The sequence below is a fragment of the Ranitomeya variabilis genome, chromosome 5 (assembly GCF_051348905.1).
Source record: "Ranitomeya variabilis isolate aRanVar5 chromosome 5, aRanVar5.hap1, whole genome shotgun sequence".
Classification (NCBI taxonomy): Eukaryota; Metazoa; Chordata; class Amphibia; order Anura; family Dendrobatidae; genus Ranitomeya; species Ranitomeya variabilis.
The window spans coordinates 125328418-125350291 of NC_135236.1; the positions used below are offsets into that span (position 1 = coordinate 125328418).

The 21874-nt window shown below is 43.8% G+C and overlaps 1 protein-coding gene across 3 annotated transcripts in view; it reads left to right on the top strand.

Annotated features, from left to right (window-relative positions):
- Positions 1 to 21874, top strand: part of ITGA11 (integrin subunit alpha 11) — a 246562-nt gene that overhangs the window by 87948 nt on the left and 136740 nt on the right. The window contains exon 3 of one of the 3 annotated variants that reach the window (XM_077263233.1): positions 16826 to 16941. In XM_077263233.1, coding sequence (XP_077119348.1) covers positions 16826 to 16941 — 116 coding nt within the window. Of the gene's footprint in view, positions 1 to 16825; positions 16942 to 21874 lie in introns of those variants that run through there. The other 2 variants (XM_077263235.1, XM_077263236.1) reach the window with 2 other exon arrangements.

Below are 21874 nucleotides of genomic sequence, written 5' to 3' on the forward strand. Positions count from 1 at the left end.
AGTCCAGTTCTCTTCCACCGCACAGGGACTGTGATTGTGCTATTGATTTGATTCCAGGCTGTAAGTTTCCTAAGGGCCGACTCTTCAATCTGTCTGTGCCTGAACATACCGCTATGCGGAGTTATGTTAAGGAGTCTTTGGAGAAAGGGCATATTCGGCCATCTTCTTCACCGATGGGAGCGGGATTTTTTTTGTTGCTAAGAAGGATGGCTCCTTGAGACCCTGTATTGATTATCGCCTCTTGAATAAGATCACGGTCAAGTTTCAATACCCTTTACCTTTGCTTTCCGATTTGTTTGCTAGGATTAAGGGGGCTAGTTGGTTTACGAAGATGACCTTCGGGGGGCGTATAATCTTGTTCGTATTAAGCAGGGTGATGAATGGAAAACTGCGTTCAATACGCCCGAGGGCCATTTTGAATACCTTGTGATGCCGTTCGGGCTCACTAATGCTCCATCTGTTTTTCAATCTTTCATGCATGATATCTTCCGGACTTATATTGATAAATTCTTGATTGTATATTTGGACGATATTTTGATTTTTTCTGATGATTGGGAGTCTCATGTGGAACAGGTCAGGATGGTATTTCAGATCCTTCGTGACAATGCTTTGTTTGTGAAGGGGTCTAAGTGTCTCTTTGGGGTGCAGAAGGTTTCTTTTTTGGGTTTTATTTTCTGTTATGGTTCTCAATGGCAAGAGAACATAGCCCAGCATACATAGGAACTAGCTCTTGGAAGGATGGAAACTTAAACTGACCATGAACTAAACCTGCCGCACAACTAACAGTAGCCGGGTAGCGTAGCCTGTGTTTTATCCCTAGACGCCCAGCGCCGGCCGGAGGACTAACTAATCCTGGCAGAGGAAAATATAGTCCTGGCTCACCTCTAGAGAAATTTCCCCGAAAGGCAGACAGAGGCCCCCACATATATTGGCGGTGATTTAAGATGAAAATGACAAACGTAGTATGAAAATAGGTTTAGCAAAATCGAGGTCCGCTTACTAGATAGCAGGAAGACAGAAAGGGTACTTTCATGGTCAGCTGAAAACCCTATCAATACACCATCCTGAAATTACTTTAAGACTCTAGTATTAACTCATAACATCAGAGTGGCAATTTCAGATCACAAGAGCTTTCCAGACACAGAAACGAAACTGCAGCTGTGAACTGGAACAAAATGCAAAAAACAAACAAGGACAAAAGTCCGACTTAGCTGGAAGTTGTCTGGTAGCAGGAACATGCACAGAAAGGCTTCTGATTACAATGTTGACCGGCATGGAAGTGACAGAGGAGCAAGGTTAAATAGCGACTCCCACATCCTGATGGGAATAGGTGAACAGAGGGGATGATGCACACAAGTTCAATTCCACCAGTGGCCACCGGGGGAGCCCAAAATCCAATTTCACAACAATTTTCTCTCCTTCATCTATTGAGATGGATCCGGTTAAGATTCAGGCCATTCATGATTGGATTCAACCCACGTCCGTAAAGAGCCTTCAGAAATTTTTGGGTTTTGCAAATTTTTATCGCCGTTTCATTGCTAACTTTTCCAGCGTGGTTAAACCCTTGACCGATTTGACAAAAAAAGGCGCTGATGTGGCGAATTGGTCCTCTGCGGCTGTTTCTGCCTTTTAGGAGCTTAAACGTCGATTTACTTCTGCTCCGGTGTTGCGCCAACCGGATGTTTCCCTTCCGTTTCAGGTTGAGATTGACGCTTCTGAGATTGGCGCAGGGGCCGTTTTGTCCCAGAGGGATCATGTTGGTTCCTTGATGAAACCGTGTGCATTCTTTTCCCGTAAATTTTCGCCTGCTGAACGCAATTATGATGTCGGCAATCGGGAGTTGTTGGCTATGAAGTGGGCATTTGAGGAGTGGCGACATTGGCTGGAGGGAGCTAAGCACCGTATTGTGGTCTTGACAGATCATAAGAATTTGATTTACCTCGAGTCTGCCAAGCGGCTGAATCCTAGACAGGCTCGATGGTCCTTGTTTTTTTCCCGTTTTGATTTTGTGGTCTCGTATCTTCCGGGTTCTAAGAATATTAAGGCTGATGCCCTTTCTAGGAGTTTTTTGCCTGATTCTCCTTAGGTCCTTGAACCGGTCGGCATTCTGAAAGAAGGGGTGGTTCTTTCTGCTATTTCCCCTGATTTACGACGGGTTCTTCAGGAATTTCAGGCTGACAGACCTGATCGTTGTCCGGTGGGGAAACTGTTTGTTCCTGACAGATGGACTAGTAGAGTGATTTCTGAGGTTCACTGTTCTGTGTTGGCTGGTCATCCTGGTATTTTTGGTACCAGAGACTTGGTTGGTAGGTCCTTTTGGTGGCCTTCTTTATCACGTGATGTGCGTTCTTTTGTGCAGTCCTGTGGGACTTGTGCGCGGGCCAAGCCTTGTTGTTCCCGTGCTAGTGGGTTGCTTTTGCCATTGTCGGTCCCTGAGAGGCCCTGGACGCATATTTCTATGGATTTTATTTCTGATCTTCCGGTTTCCCAGAGGATGTCGGTTATCTGGGTTGTTTGTGACCGGTTTTCTAAGATGGTTCATTTGGTGCCTTTGCCTAAATTGCCTTCCTCTTCAGATTTAGTTTCATTGTTTTTTCAGCATGTGGTTCGTTTGCATGGTATTCCGGAGAATATTGTGTCTGACAGAGGTTCCCAGTTTGTTTCTAGGTTTTGGCGCGCCTTTTGTGCTAGGCTGGGCATTGATTTATCTTTTTCCTCTGCATGTCATCCTCAGACAAATGGCCAAACCGAGCGAACTAATCAGACCTTGGAGACTTATTTGAGATGCTTTGTGTCTGCTGATCAGGATGATTGGGTGGCCTTTTTGCCATTGGCCGAGTTTGCCCTTAATAATCGGGCTAGTTCGGCTACTTTGGTTTCGCCTTTTTTTTGTAATTTTGGTTTTCATCCTCGTTTTTCTTCTGGGCAGGTTGAGCCTTCTGACTGTCCTGGTGTGGATTCGGTGGTTGACAGGTTACAGCAGATTTGGGCTCATGTGGTGGACAATTTGGTGGCTCAATGTTTTGCTAACCGTCGTCGGTGTGTTGGTTCCCGGCTTCAGGTTGGGGATCTGGTCTGGTTGTCTTCCCGTCATGTTCCTATGAAGGTTTCTTCTCCTAACTTTAAGCCTCGGTTTATTGGTCCTTATAGGATTTCTGCGATTATTAATCCGGTGTCTTTTTGATTGGCGCTTCCTGCCTCTTTTGCTATCCATAATGTCTTCCATAGATCTTTATTGCGGAAATATGTGGTACCCGTTGTTCCCTCTGTTGATCCTCCGGCCCCTGTGTTGGTTGATGGGGAGTTGGAGTATGTGGTTGAGAAGATCTTGGATTCTCGTTTTTCGAGGCGGAGGCTTCAGTATCTTGTCAAATGGAAGGGTTATGGCCAGGAGGATAATTCTTGGGGTTTTGCCTCTGATGTCCATGCTGCTGATTTGGTTCATGCTTTTCATCTGGCTCGTCCTGATCGGCCTGGGGGCTCTGGTGAGGGTTCGGTTGTTGTGAATTCTGTTCTTGGGCTCCCTCCGGTGGTTATAAGTGGTAGCGCTGCTGTCTGTCCTTCACAGCAGTCATCAGGTGTATCCACTTTGGACTGGGCTATTTAGTCTGGCTTCACCCTTTAGTCAGTGCCAGTTGTCCATTGTTTCTGGAGGATTCACATCCCTTCCTGGTCTCTCCTGCTTGCTGTTCTTTTCACCAAGTTAAGTCCTGCTTGTTTTTGCAGCCTCATTTTGTGGGCCTTATTGTTCAGTGCATTTCATGTTTTTTCTTGTCCAGCTTAATCTGTGTAAGGATTTATGCAGCCAGGCTGGAATCTCTGGAGAGGCAGATATACCCTCCATGTCTTTAGTTAGATGTGGAGTTTTTGTATTTTCTGTGGTGGATATTTCCTAGTATTTTAATACTGACCGCATAGTTCTCTGTCCTATCTTTCCTATTTAGCTAGATTGGCCTCCTTTGCTAAATCCTGTTTTCAGCCTGTGTATGTTTTTTCCTCTCCTCTCACAGTCAATATTTGTGGGGGGCTGTCTGTTCTTTGGGAATTTTCTCTGAGGCGAGATAGTTTTCCCTTTTCTATCTTTAGGGTTGATAAGTCCTCCGGCTGTGTTGAGGTGTCTAGGATCAGTAGGTACATCCCACGGCTACTTCTAGTTGCGGTGTTAAGTTCAGGGACCACGGTCAGTACAGATACCACCTTCTCCAGAGTGCGTCTCATGCTGCTCCTAGGCCACCAGATCATAACATTCGGTGACCCCTCCTCAAGGGGGGGTACTGTTGTGAATTCTGCTTTTGGGCTCCCTCCGGTGGTTGTAGTTGGTAATGCAGTTGTCCCTGAGTTGCAGTCCTGGTCAGGTGTATCTGCTGATTGCAGTTCTGACTGGGGTATTTAGGCGTGCAGGATTCATTAGTCCTTGCCAGTTGTCCATGGTTGTTGGGAGGTTTTGGTCCTGGTTTGGTTCCTTCTGCCTTCTGCCAAATCAGCAAAGATAAGTGTCTGGTTTTGTTTCTGTGGCACACATGCTGTGTGCTTAATAATTCTGTGCTATTCAGTGTTTTTTTTTGTCCTGCTTAGATTGTGTCAGTATTTTCTCAGTCTTGTTGGATTCTCTGGAGTGGCAGATATACATTCCATGTCTTTAGATAGATTGTGGAACTTTTTGTATTATCTGCTGTGGATATTTTTGGAAGGGTTTTAATACTGACTAGTGTTGAGCGATACCGTCCGATACTTGAAAGTATCGGTATCAGAAAGTATCGTCCGATACCGGCAAAGTATCGGATCTGATCCGATACTGATACCCGATACCAATACAAGTGAATGGGACTCAAGTATCGGAAGGTATCCCTGATGGTTCCCAGGGTTTGAAGGAGAGGAAACTCTCCTTCAGGCCCTGGGATCCATATTAATGTGTAAAATAAAGAATTAAAATAAAAAATATTGATATACTCACCTCTCCGACGCAGCCTGGACCTTACCGCTGTGAACCGGCAGCCTTCTTTGCTTAAAATGAGCGCGTTCAGTACCTTCCATGACGTCACGGCTTCTGATTGGTCGCGTGCCGCTCATGTGACCGCCACGCGACCAATCACAAGCCGTGACGTCATCCCTCAGGTCCTAAATTCCTAGAAGGGAATTTAGGACCTGAGGGATGACGTCGCGGCTTGTGATTGGTCGCGTGGCGGTCACATGATCGGCACGCGACCAATCAGAAGCCGTGACGTCATGGAAGGTGCTGAACGCGCTCATTTTAAGCAAAGAAGGCTGCCGGTTACTACCAGGGTGCGTCCGAGGGTGAGTATATCCCTATTTTTTATTTTAATTCTTTATTTTTTACATGGATATGGATCCAAGGGCCTGAAGGAGAGTTTTCTCTCCTTCAGACCCTGGGAACCATACACTGGGAAATTCCGATTCCCGATACCACAAAAGTATCGGATCTCGGTATCGGAATTCCGATACAGCAAATATCGGCCGATACCCGATACTTGCGGTATCGGATGGCTCAACACTAATACTGACCGCTTAGTATTCTGTCCTATCTTTCCCTATTTAGCTAGAGTGGCCTCTTTTGCTGAATCCTGTTTTCTTCCTGCGTGTGTCCTTCCTCTCCTACTCACAGTCAATATTCGTGGGGGGCTGCCTATCCTTTGGGGTTCTGCTCTGAGGCAAGGTAGTATTCCTATTTCCATCTATAGGGGTATTTAGTCCTCCGGCTGTGTCGAGGTGTCTAGGGTTTGTTAGGCACACCCCACGGCTACTTCTAGTTGCGGTGTTAGTTCAGGTTTTGCGGTCAGTACAGTTTCCACCTACTCCAGAGAAAGTTCATGTGGCTCCAAAGTCACCGGATCATAACAGTTGGCAGGATGTCACACGGTAGTGCGGAAAGGGCAGACCAACCAGTTGGGGGAGGCCCCAGGTCTAGCATCTCTCTGGGAGCGATGTTAGTTAACCTGCCAAAATTTTTGGGGAGCGATGTCATGTTGTTGAGTTGGACGGAGTGCATCCGAGGGATGATGCAGGTGCATCCTATGACACCAGCTCTGCAGGCGGAAATAGCTGTGGTGGCCCTAGAGGGGGATGCACGGGACTCTGTTATGCTCAGACCCCCCCAGGTGGGAGATACCCTGGACAAAGTATTATGTATACTTGAGGAGACGCATGGGGACCCCACTGATGTAGGGGAGCTGCGCATGCGACTGTGATGATTCTCATGATGATTTTTTGGCTCTCTCCACACCATTGGAACACCAAATTTGAAGCTTTTTCTTTGTCCTTTGCTCCATTTTCGTAATAATTCGATACATGCTTTGCACACTATGTGTGGTGCCCAAAACTTGTCTTGGTCCCCAAGCATAACCCCAAAATAGGCAAAATACACTTTTTTTTATGAAGTCTGTTATGTTTCTTCTATGTTTTGGCAGTGTGTATTCACCACAAATGTAACAGAATGAGTCTGGATCGTTAAGACAACTTCTTCTTGATGAGTTCATACTTTTCACTGGAAAACAGACAACAACATAAAGTTAGTGCAAAAATCAAGCTATGAACAAACTTTTAGAACACTAATTAACACAAAACTATATTGAGAACTGCTCAGTTCAAGTACTAATCCAAAGAAATTAATGAGATGATGCGTCGCATTTACCAACAAGTGCTATAAATAAGATACCAAAAATCTCAAAAACTTGAGCCAATCTGGCAAAACTGATAGCATATTCAGAATCAGCACCCCAAAAATACCCCAAATTCATTAAAATATTTTGGACACCAGAAAAAATTTTTTTTTTTGTTGACCTGTGTTATATATGTTGCTGATATGAAATTGCAAACTGTACACCGCATCTAATATATCACGAAAATAGGACATTCAACTGAATCTAAAGCTGTCCATAAACATTAGATTTGGCTAACAGGTATTCCTGCCATATATCTACATGCTCAGTTCAGCTGAGCAAAACTACACTCACCGGCCACTTTATTAGGTACACCATGCTAGTAATGGGTTGGACCCCCTTTTGCCTTCAGAACTGCCTCAATTCTTCGTGGCATAGATTCAACAAGGTGCTGGAAGCATTCCTCAGAGATTTTGGTCCATATTGACATGATGGCATCACACAGTTGCCGCAGATTTGTCGGCTGCACATCCCAAAGATGCTCCATACAAGGCAGGATGGATCCATGCTTTCATGTTGTTTACGCCAAATTCTGACCCTACCATCCGAATGTCGCAGCAGAAATCGAGACTCATCAGACCAAGCAACGTTTTTCCAATCTTCTACTGTCCAATTTCGATGAGCTTGTACAAATTGTAGCCTCAGTTTCCTGTTCTTAGCTGAAAGGAGTGGTACCCGGTGTGGTCTTCTGCTGCTGTAGCCCATCTGCCTCAAAGTTCGACGCACTGTGCGTTCAGAGATGCTCTTAGGCCTACCTTGGTTGTAACGGGTGGCGATTTGAGTCACTGTTGCCTTTCTATCAGCTCGAACCAGTCTGCCCATTCTCCTCTGACCTCTGGCATCAACAAGGCATTTCCGCCCACAGAACTGCCGCTCACTGGATTTTTTTTCTTTTTCGGACCATTCTCTGTAAACCCTAGAGATGGTTGTGCGTGAAAATCCCAGTAGATCAGCAGTTTCTGAAATACTCAGACCAGCCCTTCTGGCACCAACAACCATGCCACGTTCAAAGGCACTCAAATCACCTTTCTTCCCCATACTGATGCTCGGTTTGAACTGCAGGAGATTGTCTTGACCATGTCTGCATGCCTAAATGCACTGAGTTGCCGCCATGTGATTGGCTGATTAGAAATTAAGTGTTAACAAGAAGTTGGACAGGTGTACCTAATAAAGTGGCCGGTGAGTGTATGTTTTCAGTGGGGAGAGTGGTGACAAGCTCTGACAGATACCTGGCTGTGGCCTATCTTCTGTCAAGAAGATAACGACCCAACATGTTGACATCGGATGAGAAGGATGTCAGGAGAAAGAGGAAACAACCCCATAAACATCAGGCATTCCCCCAAAATCAGAATTTTCAGTCGAATATCATTTGCAGTGTATCAGCCTTTTGCCTTGTCAGGATGCGATCTTCTCAATGTCCTGCACCATTTAAGCATAGAAAAACATGCTTCAACTAAACCGAATTTCAACATTATTAAGATTAGTCATACCCTGTAAATCATGTCTGGAAATCTGATACAAGTTGGGATCCAGTGGAGCTACTAACCTCAAACTTCCGTATAACCCACAATCTGTATCTGCGTGTCACTTGTGGTTTTTATCAAACCTCCTGGATTTTACAAGTCTCTTGGTGGTGTCTTGAAATATATATCTGCTGTCCTTCAGTACTTTTGCAGTCTGAAGAATTAATATCTATTTTTCTCAACTTCCGTTTTCTATTTCTGTACTATCAGCTATTTGCAAATGTCATGCAAACTAAATCTATTAAGGGAAGATGGGAGATGTAGGTTTGCAGTTAACCATTCTTTTATTTATTTTATCCTATAACTAAGCTAAAACAAAAGCTGGCAAGTCTATAGTGGGTCTAAATAAAATAATGTTTGAATATTATAATTTTTTGTGTAATTATTATGAGAAAATTAAGGTATTTAGGTACAGTATAATATTTTTTCTAAATTGCTACCGTATATTAGCAATTTATTTATTTTACTTTATTATGTAGCACCATGAATTTCCACTTTACAGATATCATCAACACTGTCCCCATCGGGACCCACAATCTAGATTCCTTATCAATATGTCTTTAGAGTATGGGAGGAAACCGGAAAATCCAGAGGAATCCCACCAAAAAAACAGATAATAATCTTGGTGGGAATTGAACCCAGGATCCCAGCACTGCAAGGCTATAATAAGTGCAAGGGTTGCAATTGCACCCAGGCCCTGGAGCCTTTGGCCTATGTGAAAAGACCAGTACTATTAAAGACTTGCAATAAATGAGGGCTCCATTGGAGCTTTTGCCTTGGGGCCCATAAACATCAAGTTCCGCCACTGCTGATAACCCTCTGTACGGACTACCCAACATCTGTACTGTGAGCTACACTAAACTAAGCAGTGCCCTGTTTGTCACTCTTAGCTATGGTCTTTAGTGCATGAGCAAGGGCAAGCTAGGAGAGATAGCTAACACTAGTGAAGACAGAGAAAGGATTCAGAAGGATCTAGATAAGTTTGAACAATGGGCAGCAACTAATAGGATGGTATTTAACAGGGAGAAATACAAGATTCTACATCTGGGCAAGAAAAATGAAAATTACATCTACAGAATGGGAGGCATAGAACTAAGCAATAACACGTGTGAAAAATACTTTGGTATATTAATAGATCACAAACTGCACATGAGTCAACAGTGTGATGCAGCAGCAAAGAAGGCAAACACAGTTCTAGGATGTATTAAGAGAAGCATAGAGTCTTGATCACATGAAGTAATTATCACCCTATACTCCTCATTTTAAAAAAATGGTGAGTGGACTACAAAAGTATGTCCTAATAGGAGTGGTTAAAGGATCTGGGAATGTTTAGCTTGCAAAAAGGCTAAGAGGAGACTTAATAGCCATCTACAAATATCTGAAGCGATGTCACAGTGTAGAGGGATCATCCTTATCATTTGCACATGGTAACACGAGAAGCACTGGAATAAAACTGAAAGGGAGAAGGTACAGATTAGATATTAGAAAAAACTTTTTGACACTGAGGGTGATCAATGAGTGGATCAGGCTGTCACGAGAGGTGGTGAGTTCTCCTTCAATGGAAGTCTTCAGAGGCTGGACAGACATCAGTCTGAGATGGTTCAGTGAATCCTGCATTGATCAAGGGGTTGGAAACGATGATCCCTGAGGTGTCATGGTTCCCAATGGCAGGGGAACCTCAGGACACAAAAATAAACGGACTAGCTCTCGGGTGATGGAACCTGGAGCTGACCGTGAGCTAAACCTACACACCACACTAAAAGTAGCCAGGGGACGTGCCTGCGTTTCCTAGACGTCTCGCACCAGCCAGAGGTCTAACTACCCCTGGTAGAGGAAAACAAAGGCCTGACTTACCTCCAGAGAAACACCCCAAAAGGAGATAGCAGCCCCCCACATATAATGACGGTGAGTCAAGAGGAAACAACATACGCAGTATGAAAGTAGGTTTAGCAAAGAGAGGTCCACTTACTAAATAGCAGAAAATACAAAAGGGAACTTCACGGTCAGCTGAAAACCCTTTAAAATACCATCCTGAAATTACTTTAAACTCATGTGTCAACTCATGACACCGGAGTGGTAATTTCAGCCCACAAGAGCATTCCAACTGCAGAGAGTCAAATAACTGCAAGCTGGACAAAAGATACAAAAATATACTTAGGACAAAAAATCCAACTTAGCTGATCAGCAGACTAGTAGCAGGTAACATGCAACAGAATGGTTCTGGTCACATTGATGGCCAGCATGGGAATAACTGAGAAGCAAGGTTAAAAAGGATACTCCCCTCTGCTGATGGCCACAGGTGATCAGAGACAGACAAACGCACACAAGTCACCAGTACCACTAGTAACCACCGGGGGAGCCCACAAACAGAATTCACAACAGTACCCCCCCCTTAAGGAGGGGGCACCGAACCCTCACGAGAACCACCAGGGCGATCAGGATGAGCCCTGTGAAATGCACGGACCAAATCAGAAGCATGAACATCAGATGCTGTCACCCAAGAATTATCTTCCTGACCGTAGCCCTTCCACTTAACCAGATATTGAAGTTTCCGTCTGGAAATACGGGAGTCCAAAATCTTTTCCACAACATACTCCAATTCACCCTCAACCAGCACAGGGGCAGGAGGGTCAACGGAAGGAACAACCGGTACCTCATACCTCCGCAATAACGACCGATGGAAGACATTATGGATAGTAAACGATGCTGGGAGGTCCAAACGAAAGGACACAGGATTAAGAATTTCCAAAATCCTATAAGGAACGATGAACTGAGGCTTAAACTTAGGAGAAGAGACCTTCATAGGAACAAAACGGGACGACAACCACACTAAGTCCCCAACACGAAGACGAGGACCAGCACGCCGACGGCGATTAGCAAACTGCTGAGTCTTCTCCTGGGACAACTTTAAATTGTCCACCACCTGTCCCCAAATCCGATGCAATCTATCCACCACCGTATCCACTCCAGGACAATCCGAAGACTCCACCTGACCGGATGAAAATCGAGGGTGAAACCCCGAATTGCAAAAGAAAGGAGAAACCAGAGTGGCGGAACTAGCCCGATTATTAAGGGCAAACTCTGCCAACGGCAGAAAGGCAACCCAGTCATCCTGATCAGCGGACAAAAAACACCTCAAATAAGTCTCCAAGGTCTGATTAGTGCGCTCCATCTGGCCATTCGTCTGAGGATGAAATGCAGACGAAAAAGACAAATCAATGCCCATTCTGGCACAGAACGACCGCCAAAATCTAGACACAAACTGGGATCCCCTATCAGAAACTATGTTTTCAGGAATACCATGCAAACGCACCACATTCTGAAAAAATAGGGGAACCAACTCAGATGAGGAAGGCAATTTGGGCAAAGGTACCAAATGAACCATTTTAGAAAAACGGTCACACACCACCCAGATGACAGACATCTTTTGAGAAACTGGAAGATCAGAAATAAAGTCCATAGAGATGTGCGTCCAAGGCCTCTTCGGGATAGGCAAGGGCAACAACAAACCACTAGCCCGAGAGCAGCAAGGCTTGGCCCGAGCACAGGCATCACAAGACTGTACAAAAGTACGCACATCCCGAGACAGGGAAGGCCACCAAAAGGACCTAGACACCAAATCCCTGGTACCAAAAATTCCAGGATGACCTGCCAACGCAGAAGAATGAACCTCCGAGATGACTCTACTGGTCCAATCATCAGGAACAAACAGTCTACCAGGCGGACAGCGATCAGGCCTATCCGCCTGAAACTCCTGCAAGGCACGTCGCAGGTCTGGGGAGACAGCAGACAATATCACCAGATCCTTAAGAATACCCGTAGGTTCAGAATCACCAGGGGAGTCAGGCTCAAAACTCCTAGAAAGAGCATCCGCCTTCACATTTTTAGAACCCGGTAGATATGAAACCACAAAATTAAACCGGGAGAAAAACAACGACCAGCGCGCCTGTCTAGGATTCAGACGCCTGGCCGACTCAAGATAAATCAGATTCTTGTGATCAGTCAAGACCACCACCTGATGTCTAGCACCCTCAAGCCAATGACGCCACTCCTCAAAAGCCCACTTCATAGCCAAGAGCTCCCGATTACCAACATAATAGATTCGTTCGGCGGGCGAAAATTTTCGAGAAAAGAACGCACATGGTCTCATCACTGAGCAATCAGAGCTTTTCTGCGACAAAACAGCCCCTGCTCCGATCTCGGAAGCATCAACCTCAACCTGAAAAGGGAGTGAAACATCAGGCTGGCGCAACACAGGGGCAGAAGAAAAACGGCGCTTAAGCTCCCGAAAGGCCTCCACAGCCGCAGAGGACCAATTGGCAACATCAGCACCCTTCCTAGTCATATCAGTCAAAGGCTTAACAATACCAGAAAAGCCAGCTATAAATCGACGATAAAAATTAGCAAATCCCAAGAATTTCTGAAGGCTCTTAAGAGAGGCAGGTTGCGTCCAGTCACAAATAGCCTGAACCTTGACAGGATCCATCTCAATAGAAGAAGGGGAAAAAATGTACCCCAGAAAAGAAATCTTCTGAACCCCAAAAATGCACTTTGAACCCTTTACAAACAGGGAATTGGCCCGCAAAACCTGAAAAACCTTCCTGACCTGTTGGACATGAGACTCCCAGTCATCCGAAAAAATCAAAATATCATCCAAATACACAATCATAAATTTATCCAGATATTCACGGAAAATATCGTGCATAAAGGACTGAAAAACTGAAGGCGCATTCGAGAGACCGAAAGGCATTACTAAGTACTCAAAATGACCCTCGGGCGTATTAAATGCGGTTTTCCACTCGTCCCCCTGCTTAATTCGCACCAGATTATACGCACCACGAAGATCAATCTTAGAGAACCACTTAGCCCCCTTAATGCGAGCAAATAAATCAGTCAGTAGTGGCAAAGGATACTGATATTTAACTGTAATTTTATTCAAAAGCCGATAATCAATACAAGGTTTCAGCGAGCCATCCTTCTTGCCCACGAAAAAAAAACCTGCCCCTAAAGGGGATGAAGAAGGACGAATATGTCCCTTTTCCAAGGACTCCTTAATATATTCCCGCATAGCAGCATGTTCAGGCACCGACAGATTGAACAAACGACCTTTAGGAAACTTACTGCCAGGGATCAAATCTATGGCACAATCACACTCTCGGTGAGGAGGAAGCGAATTGAACTTAGGCTCCTCAAAAACATCACGATAATCAGACAAAAACGCCGGAACCTCAGAGGGAATAGATGAGGCAATAGAAACCAAAGGTACATCCCCATGAGAACCCCGACATCCCCAGCTTAGCACAGACATTGTTTTCCAGTCCAAGACTGGGTTATGAATTTGTAACCATGGCAATCCAAGCACTAGGACGTCATGTAGGTTGTACAACACAAGGAATCGAATCACCTCCTGATGGTCTGAAGTCATGTGCATAGTCACTTGTGTCCAGTATTGTGGTTTATTACTAGCCAATGGTGTAGAGTCAATACCCTTCAGAGGTATATGAACTTCCAGAGGCTCTAGATCAAACCCACAACGCTTGGCAAAGGACCAATCCATGAGACTCAAGGCGGCGCCAAAATCCACATAGGCATCCACAGTAATAGCAGATAACGAACAAATCAATGTCACAGACAAGATAAACTTAGACTGTAAAGTGCCAATTGCAAAAGATTTATCAACCTTTTTTGTGCGTTTAGAGCATGCTGATATAACATGAGCTGGATCACCACAATAGAAGCACAACCCATTTTTACGCCTATAATTCTGTCGTTCGCTTCTAGACAGAATTCTATCACATTGCATATTCTCTGGTGCCTTTTCAGAGGACACCGCCAAATGGTGCACTGGTTTTTGCTCAGAAGACACCGCCAAATGGTGCACAGGTTTTTGCTCAGAAGATACCGCCAAATGGTGCACAGGCTTGCGCTCCCGCAAACGCCGATCAATCTGAATGGCCATTGTCATGGACTCACTCAGACCTGTAGGCGCAGGGAACCCCACCATGACATCTTTAATGGCATCAGAGAGACCCTCTCTGAAATTCGCCGCCAGGGCGCACTCATTCCACTGAGTAAGCACAGACCATTTTCGAAATTTTTGGCAATATATTTCAGCTTCATCTTGCCCTTGAGAGAGGGCTATCAAGGCCTTTTCAGCCTGAATCTCTAAATTAGGTTCCTCATAAAGCAACCCCAAAGCCAGAAAAAACGCATCCACATTAAGCAACGCAGGATCCCCTGGCGCTAATGCAAATGCCCAATTTTGAGGGTCACCCCGCAATAAAGAAATTATAATCTTAACCTGCTGAGCGGGATCTCCGGCGGAGTGAGATCTCAGAGAAAGAAATAATTTACAATTATATTTGAAATTCAGAAAACGAGATCTATCTCCGGAAAAAAACTCTGGTACGGGAATTTTTGGTTCGGACTTAGGAGCATGTATAACAAAATCTTGTAAATTTTGAACTTAGTAGCGAGACCATTCAAGCCTGCAGCCAGACTCTGGGGATCCATATTTAAACAGGTGAGATCAGAGCCATTCAGAGATTAAGAGGAGAGAAAAGCTGAGACTGCAATTAAAGCTGAAATGCAAGTGGTCCAACTAAGCTAACCCAAACACAGTGGGAAGGAGGAAAAAAAAATTTCACAGTCTTCTTTTCACTCCTGCTTCAGTGAAGAGTTTTTAACACTTGGCCGGCCATACTGTCATGGTTCCCAATGGCAGGGGAACCTCAGGACACAAAAATAAACGGACTAGCTCTCGGGTGATGGAACCTGGAGCTGACCGTGAGCTAAACCTACACACCACACTAAAAGTAGCCAGGGGACGTGCCTGCGTTTCCTAGACGTCTCGCGCCAGCCGGAGGTCTAACTACCCCTGGTAGAGGAAAACAAAGGCCTGACTTACCTCCAGAGAAACACCCCAAAAGGAGATAGCAGCCCCCCACATATAATGACGGTGAGTCAAGAGGAAACAACATACGCAGTATGAAAGTAGGTTTAGCAAAGAGAGGTCCACTTACTAAATAGCAGAAAATACAAAAGGGAACTTCACGGTCAGCTGAAAACCCTTTAAAATACCATCCTGAAATTACTTTAAACTCATGTGTCAACTCATGACACCGGAGTGGTAATTTCAGCCCACAAGAGCATTCCAACTGCAGAGAGTCAAATAACTGCAAGCTGGACAAAAGATACAAAAATATACTTAGGACAAAAAATCCAACTTAGCTGATCAGCAGACTAGTAGCAGGTAACATGCAACAGAATGGTTCTGGTCACATTGATGGCCGGCATGGGAATAACTGAGAAGCAAGGTTAAATAGGATACTCCCCTCTGCTGATGGCCACAGGTGATCAGAGACAGACAAACGCACACAAGTCACCAGTACCACTAGTAACCACCGGGGGAGCCCACAAACAGAATTCACAACACTGAGGCCCCTTCCAACTCTAACATTCTATGATTCTATGAAGTGCTGTAAAATCCTATGACGCTCGCTCTTGCACTGAACAAGGTAACCTGGCAGCAGGAAAAGGATGCAGATTTGGGAAGAGTGATTATGAAAAAAGATTACACTATAGTGTCTTGCACTATGACCATTCTCTTGTGTAATCGGAGGAACACTTTAATACATACACGTAACATGCATAGTGTGAGACTGTGACCGGCGTTGTTGTGAATGGTCGGTATGTGTTGCAAAGAAAGAGGTCCTCTGCGCTGTAAGCCTGAAATGTTGCTCTGGTACCTGTAGTTCCATGAGCCTTGTTTAGCTTGTAAGGGGCTGGGCTTACAGGACTAGCCGGAGAGGTGAGCGGGTCTGGCTAACCACACAGTTCCCATCAAGGGGTGGGTCTCATACGTTATAATGAGACTGTGGTGTGATCACATGGTCTCTGTGTTGGAAGGTCCTGCAAGAGGACTGGATTCCTGAATAGCTCATGGTGATGCCATGTACCTGCAGAGTCTGTGATGGCTAACTCCATTGGGGAAGCTACCGACCTTCTGTGGGTCTGGAACTGTTGGGATTGACCTGTTGAGCAAGTCATCGTCCGGAACAGTGATCCCAGTAAGGCAGCTTCCCTGGAAGCCAGGACTAACAAGGAGTCAGCAGGTGGAGCGGAGCTCCTGGAAGGTAACCTCAGACAAGGGGGGTTGTAAGAAAGGCAGAGAGAGGTGTATCTGCTATATGAGCAGACTGGTGTCTTATTATGTTCGTGAATATAACGAAATGGACTGTACTCTATCCGGTTTATGCTGTGTTTAAATAAACTGGCTGGTCTATTTAAGTGAGAAACCATTCCTGTGTGCCTTAATCCCGTTGCCAAGCAAGTGTCCCCCAACACATACAGTGAGCGCTGCACTACAATAGATATGTATCTTTCAATGGATCAGAGTTCAAGACCTTTTGTATAAAGGTCAGAACTACAGAATATCCCCAATTCTTTTGAAACAGACTACAAGCCTGGCACATCTCTATCAGCTTAGCTGAACCTCTACAGAGCAAAAGGACAAAAGTTTTTTTCCTACAGCAGATTACTACATTGTGACTGGTGACAAACTGCCCCTCTATTTGTAAGTTCTATTTGTAAATTTCCCTTTTTTTATTCTGCTAATCCATGCAGGTTGGTGGTTGGTGCCCCCTTTGATCACAATGGAGCTCAGGCTCAGAGAACAGGAGACATCTACAAATGTCCAGTCACCAATGACACATCTACTGACTGCAGTAAGCTTGGAATCGGTAGGTGACATATCATCATTTATGGGTTTTTCTTCAGGCTTAGACGGTCTAAAGATTGAAGATAATATGCAGTTACAGTGCCTTGCGAAAGTATTCGGCCCCCTGGAACTTTTCAACCTTTTCGCACATATCATGCTTTAAACATAAAGATACCAAATGTAAACAACAAGTGGAACACAGTTGTGAAGTTGAAAAGAAATTAATTGGTTATTTTAAATTTTTGTGGAAATTCAAAAACTGAAAAGTGGGGCGTGCAATATTATTCGGCCCCTTTACTTTCAGTGCAGCAAACTCACTCCAGAAGTTCATTGTGGATCTCTGAATGATCCAATGTTGTCCTAAATGCCTAATGATGATAAATACCACCTGTGTGTAATCAAGTCTCCGTATAAATCCACCTGCTCTGTGATAGTCTCAGGGTTCTGTTTGAAGCACAGAGAGCATCATGAAGACCAAGAAACACAACAGGCAGGTCCGTGATACTGTTGTGGAGAAGTTTAACGCCGGATTTGGATACAAAATGATTTCCAAAACTTTAAACATCCCAAGGAGCACTTTGCAAGCGATCATATTGAAGTGGAAGGAGTATCATACCACTGCAAATCTACCAAGACCCAGCCGTCCCTCTAAACTTTAATCTCAAACAAGGAGAAGACTGATCAGAGATGCAGCCAAGAGGCCCATGATCACTCTGGATGAACTGCAGAGATCTACAGCTGAGGTGGGACAGTCTGTCCATAGGACAACAATCAGTCGTCCACTGCACAAATCTTGCCTTTATGGAAGAGTGGCAAGAAGAAAGCTATTTCTCAAAGATATCCATAAAAAGTGTCGTTTAAAGTTTGCAACGAGCCACCTGGGAGACACACCAAACATGTGGAAGAAGGTGCTCTGGTCAGATGAAACCAAAATCGAAGTTTTTGGCAACAATGCAAAACGATATGTTTGGCGTAAAGGCAACACAGCTCTTCACCCTGAACACACCATCCCCACTGTCAAACTTGGCAGTGGCAGCATCATGGTTTGGGCCTGCTTTTCTTCAGCAGGGACAGGGAAGAAGGTTAAAATTGATGGGAAGATGGATGGAGCCAAATACAGGACCATTCTTGAAGAAAACCTGTTGGAGTCTGCAAAAGACCTGAGACTGGGACGGAGATTTGTCTTCCAACAAGACAATGATCCCAAACATAAAGCAAAATCTACAATGGAATGGTTCACCAATAAACGTATCCAGGTGTTAGAATGGCCAAGTCAAAGTCCAGACCTCAATCCAATCGAGAATCTGTGGAAAGAGCTGAAAACTGCTGTTCACAAACGATCTCCATCAAACCTCACTGAGCTCGAGCTGTTTGCCAAGGAAGAATGGGCAATAATTTCAGTCTCTCGATGTACAAAACTGATAGAGACATACCCCAAGTGACTTGCAGCTGTAATCGCAGCAAAAGGTGGCGCAACAAAGTATTAAGTTAAAGGGGCCGAATAATATTGCACGCCCCACTTTTCAGTTTTTGAATTTCCACAAAAATTTTAAATAACCAATAAATTTCGTTCAACTTCACAATTGTGTTCCACTTGTTGTTGATTCTTCACCAAAAATTTACATTTGGTATCTTTATGTTTGAAGCATGATTTGTGGAAAAAGGTTGAAAAGGTTCCAGGGGGCCGAATACTTTCGCATGGCATTGTATATGCAGTTTCATCTAAGATATCTTTTTTATGTTAAGAAATATAAAATATATATATATCAATGCCAATTTAATTAAGTAGTAGTTCCCACTAGAAACTTTCACAGCCATATTTATTGTTCAAATGCAAATTACAAAATGAAGCAACTTTGAAAATAGTCTTGATTAAAAATATCCTTCTGTTTTGTATCTACATCTTAAATGCAGATCCTTGTGTCGCCTTGGTTACAGACTATAAACAAACCCAAATCAGATGCTGCAGTCATACTGTCTCCTTCATCTTGCTAAGCTCCAGAATGTATTCTTGCCAACAGTCTGAAAAGACAGAGTGGACTATAATGGAGGCAAGATTCATGCAGGTACAAACATGGTCAAAATTGTTGGTACCCCTCATTTAATGACAGAAAAACCCACAAATGGTCACAGAAATTACTTGAATCTGACAAAAGTAAAAATAAATAAAAGATCTATGAAACTGAACAAATGAAAGTCAGACATTGCTTTTCAACCATGCTTCCACAGAATTATCAAAAAAACAAACTCATGAAATAGGCCTGGACAGAAATGATGGTACCCCTGAAAATAATGTGACAAAAGGGACATGTTAAATCACGGTGTGTCCACTAACTGGCATGACAGGTGTCTACAATCTTGGAATCAGTGAGTGGCCTGTATATAGGGCTACAGATACTCACTGTGCTGTTTGGTGACATGGTGCGTATCACACTCAACATGGACCAGAGGAAGCCAAGGAAAGAGTTATCTCAGGAGATTAGAAAGAAAATTATAGACAAACATGTTAAAGGTAAAAAATTATAAGACCATCTCCAAGCAGCTTGATGTTCCTGTGACTACAGTTGCACATATTAATCGGAAATTTAAGATCCGTGGGACTGTAGCCAACCTCCTTGGATGTGGCCGTAGGAGGAAAATTGATGACAAATCAAAGGGACGGATAATACGAATGGTAGCAAGATAGCCCAGAAAAACTTCTGAACAAATTATAGGTGAAGTTCAAGCTCAAGGATCATCAGTGTCAGATTGCACCATCTGTCATTGTATGAGCCAAAGTGGACTTCATGGGAGACGACCAATGAGGACACCATTGTTGAAAAAAAATCATAAAAATGCCAAACTGGAATTTGTCAAACTACATGTTGACAAGCCACAAAGCTTCTGGGAGAATGTCCTATGGACAGATTAGACAAAAATTTAACTTTTTGGCAAGGCACATCAGCTCTATGTTCGCAGACGGAAAAATAAAGCATATCAAGAAAATAACACTGTCCCTACTGTGAAACATGGAGGAGGCTCTGTTATGTTCTGGGGCTGATTTGCTGCATCTGGTACAGGGTGTCTAGAATCTGTGCAGGGTACAATGAAATCTCAGGACTATCAAGGGATTCTAGAGAGAAATGTGCTGCCCAGTGTCAGGAAGCTTGGTCTCGGTCATGGGTCTTGCAACAGGATAATGACCCAAAACACACAGCTAAAAACACCCAAGAATGGCTAAGAGGAAAACATTGGACTATTCTGAAGTGGCCTTCTATGAGCCCTGACCTAAATTCTATTGAGCATCTTTGGAAATAGCTAAAACATGCCGTCTGAAACAGGCAACCTTCAACCACAAAACAACTGGAGCAGTTTGCTCTTGAGGAGTGGGCCAAAATTCCTGCCAAGAGGTCCAGAAGTCTTATTGACAGTTACATGAATCGTTTGATTGCAGTGATTGCCTCAAAAGGTTGTGCTGCAAAATATTAATTTAAGGTTACCATCATTTCTGTCCAGGCCTAATTCATGAGTTTTATTTTTTTTTTTATTCTGTGGAAGCATGGTTGAAAAGCAATGTCTGACTTTCATTTGTTAATTTTCATAGCTCTTTTATTTTTTACTACTTTTGCCAGATTCAAGTTATTTCTGTGACCATTGTGGTTTTTCTGTCATTAAACGAGGGGTACCAACAATTTTGACCATGTGTGAATATGAAAAGGTCTCTCTAAGAATGCAATAAAATGTCCCATGTTATGTAATTCGTACTGCAACCCATCCTAGTCATGTGCCAAGACAGGCTGCAGTCTAAAGAAACACAGCTCCCGAGACCTATGTCTCAACTGACAGAAGCGCTGTTTCAAAAGGAATGCAGGAAAACGGCATTGACAGGTGAAGAAATAAATCTTCCCCTCAGCTGACTGAGCACCGAGGTTCGGGAAAAAAATCCTTTGTGCTCAAATGCATTTCCTCTGATTTCACCACCTTTTTTCCTCTTCTAATGAAGGTATGTGTGCTCGCGCTACAGTTCCTTTTTTAGTTGAAGTTGAGGTTTCAAGAGCTGTGTTTCTTCAGATTGCACCCCATCCTGATATGTGACTAGGACAGTCTGCCGATTGTATTACGTGAGGAGGGCCATTTTGTTACATTCTTAGAAAACCCCTATAAGAAAGGGGCATTCCTGGGCAAGGGTTGTACAGTGGCATGTAAAAGTTTGGGTACCAATCTTCAAAATTACTGTTATTATGAACAATTAAGAAAGTTGAAGATGAAATGATCTCTAAAAGTTTTAAAGCTAAAGATGACACATTCCCTTTGTATTTTAGGAATATATATATATATTTTTTTTTCATATTAAACGTTTTAAAAATTACAAAAAGAAAAATCGGCTGATGCAAAAGTTTGGGCACACTTGTATATTTGTGTGCTGAGTTAACTTTGACCTGGGTTTCAGACCTCAATTAACCTGTTAGGGTTATGGCTTGTTCATTATCATCATTTTGAAGGCCAGGTGATGCAAATTTCCCAGATTTATAAAAACCCAACCTCCTCTAACCTTGTCCCAAAAAATGGCAAACATGGATTCTTCTAAACCGCTGCCTAGCACTCTGAAAATAAAAATGTTGGAGGTCCACAAGGCAGGAGAAGGCCATGAGCTGATAGCAAAGCGTTTTCAATCATTTTCAAGTTGCCCTTGCTTTTAATTAAGAAGTATCAGTTAATAGGAACAGAGGAGGTCACGACAAGGTCTGGAAAACCAAGCAAAATGTAAGTGAGAACTGCTCATCATAGGATTGCTAGAGAGGCAAATCAGAACCCCAGATTGACTACAAAAGACTTTCAGAAAGATTTTACAGACCCTGGAGTTGTGGTACATTGTTCTACTGTTCAGAGACACGTGCACAAATACAGCCTTCATGGAAGAGTCATCAGAAGAAAACCTCTATTGCGTCCTCACCATAAAATTCAGCTTCAGCAGT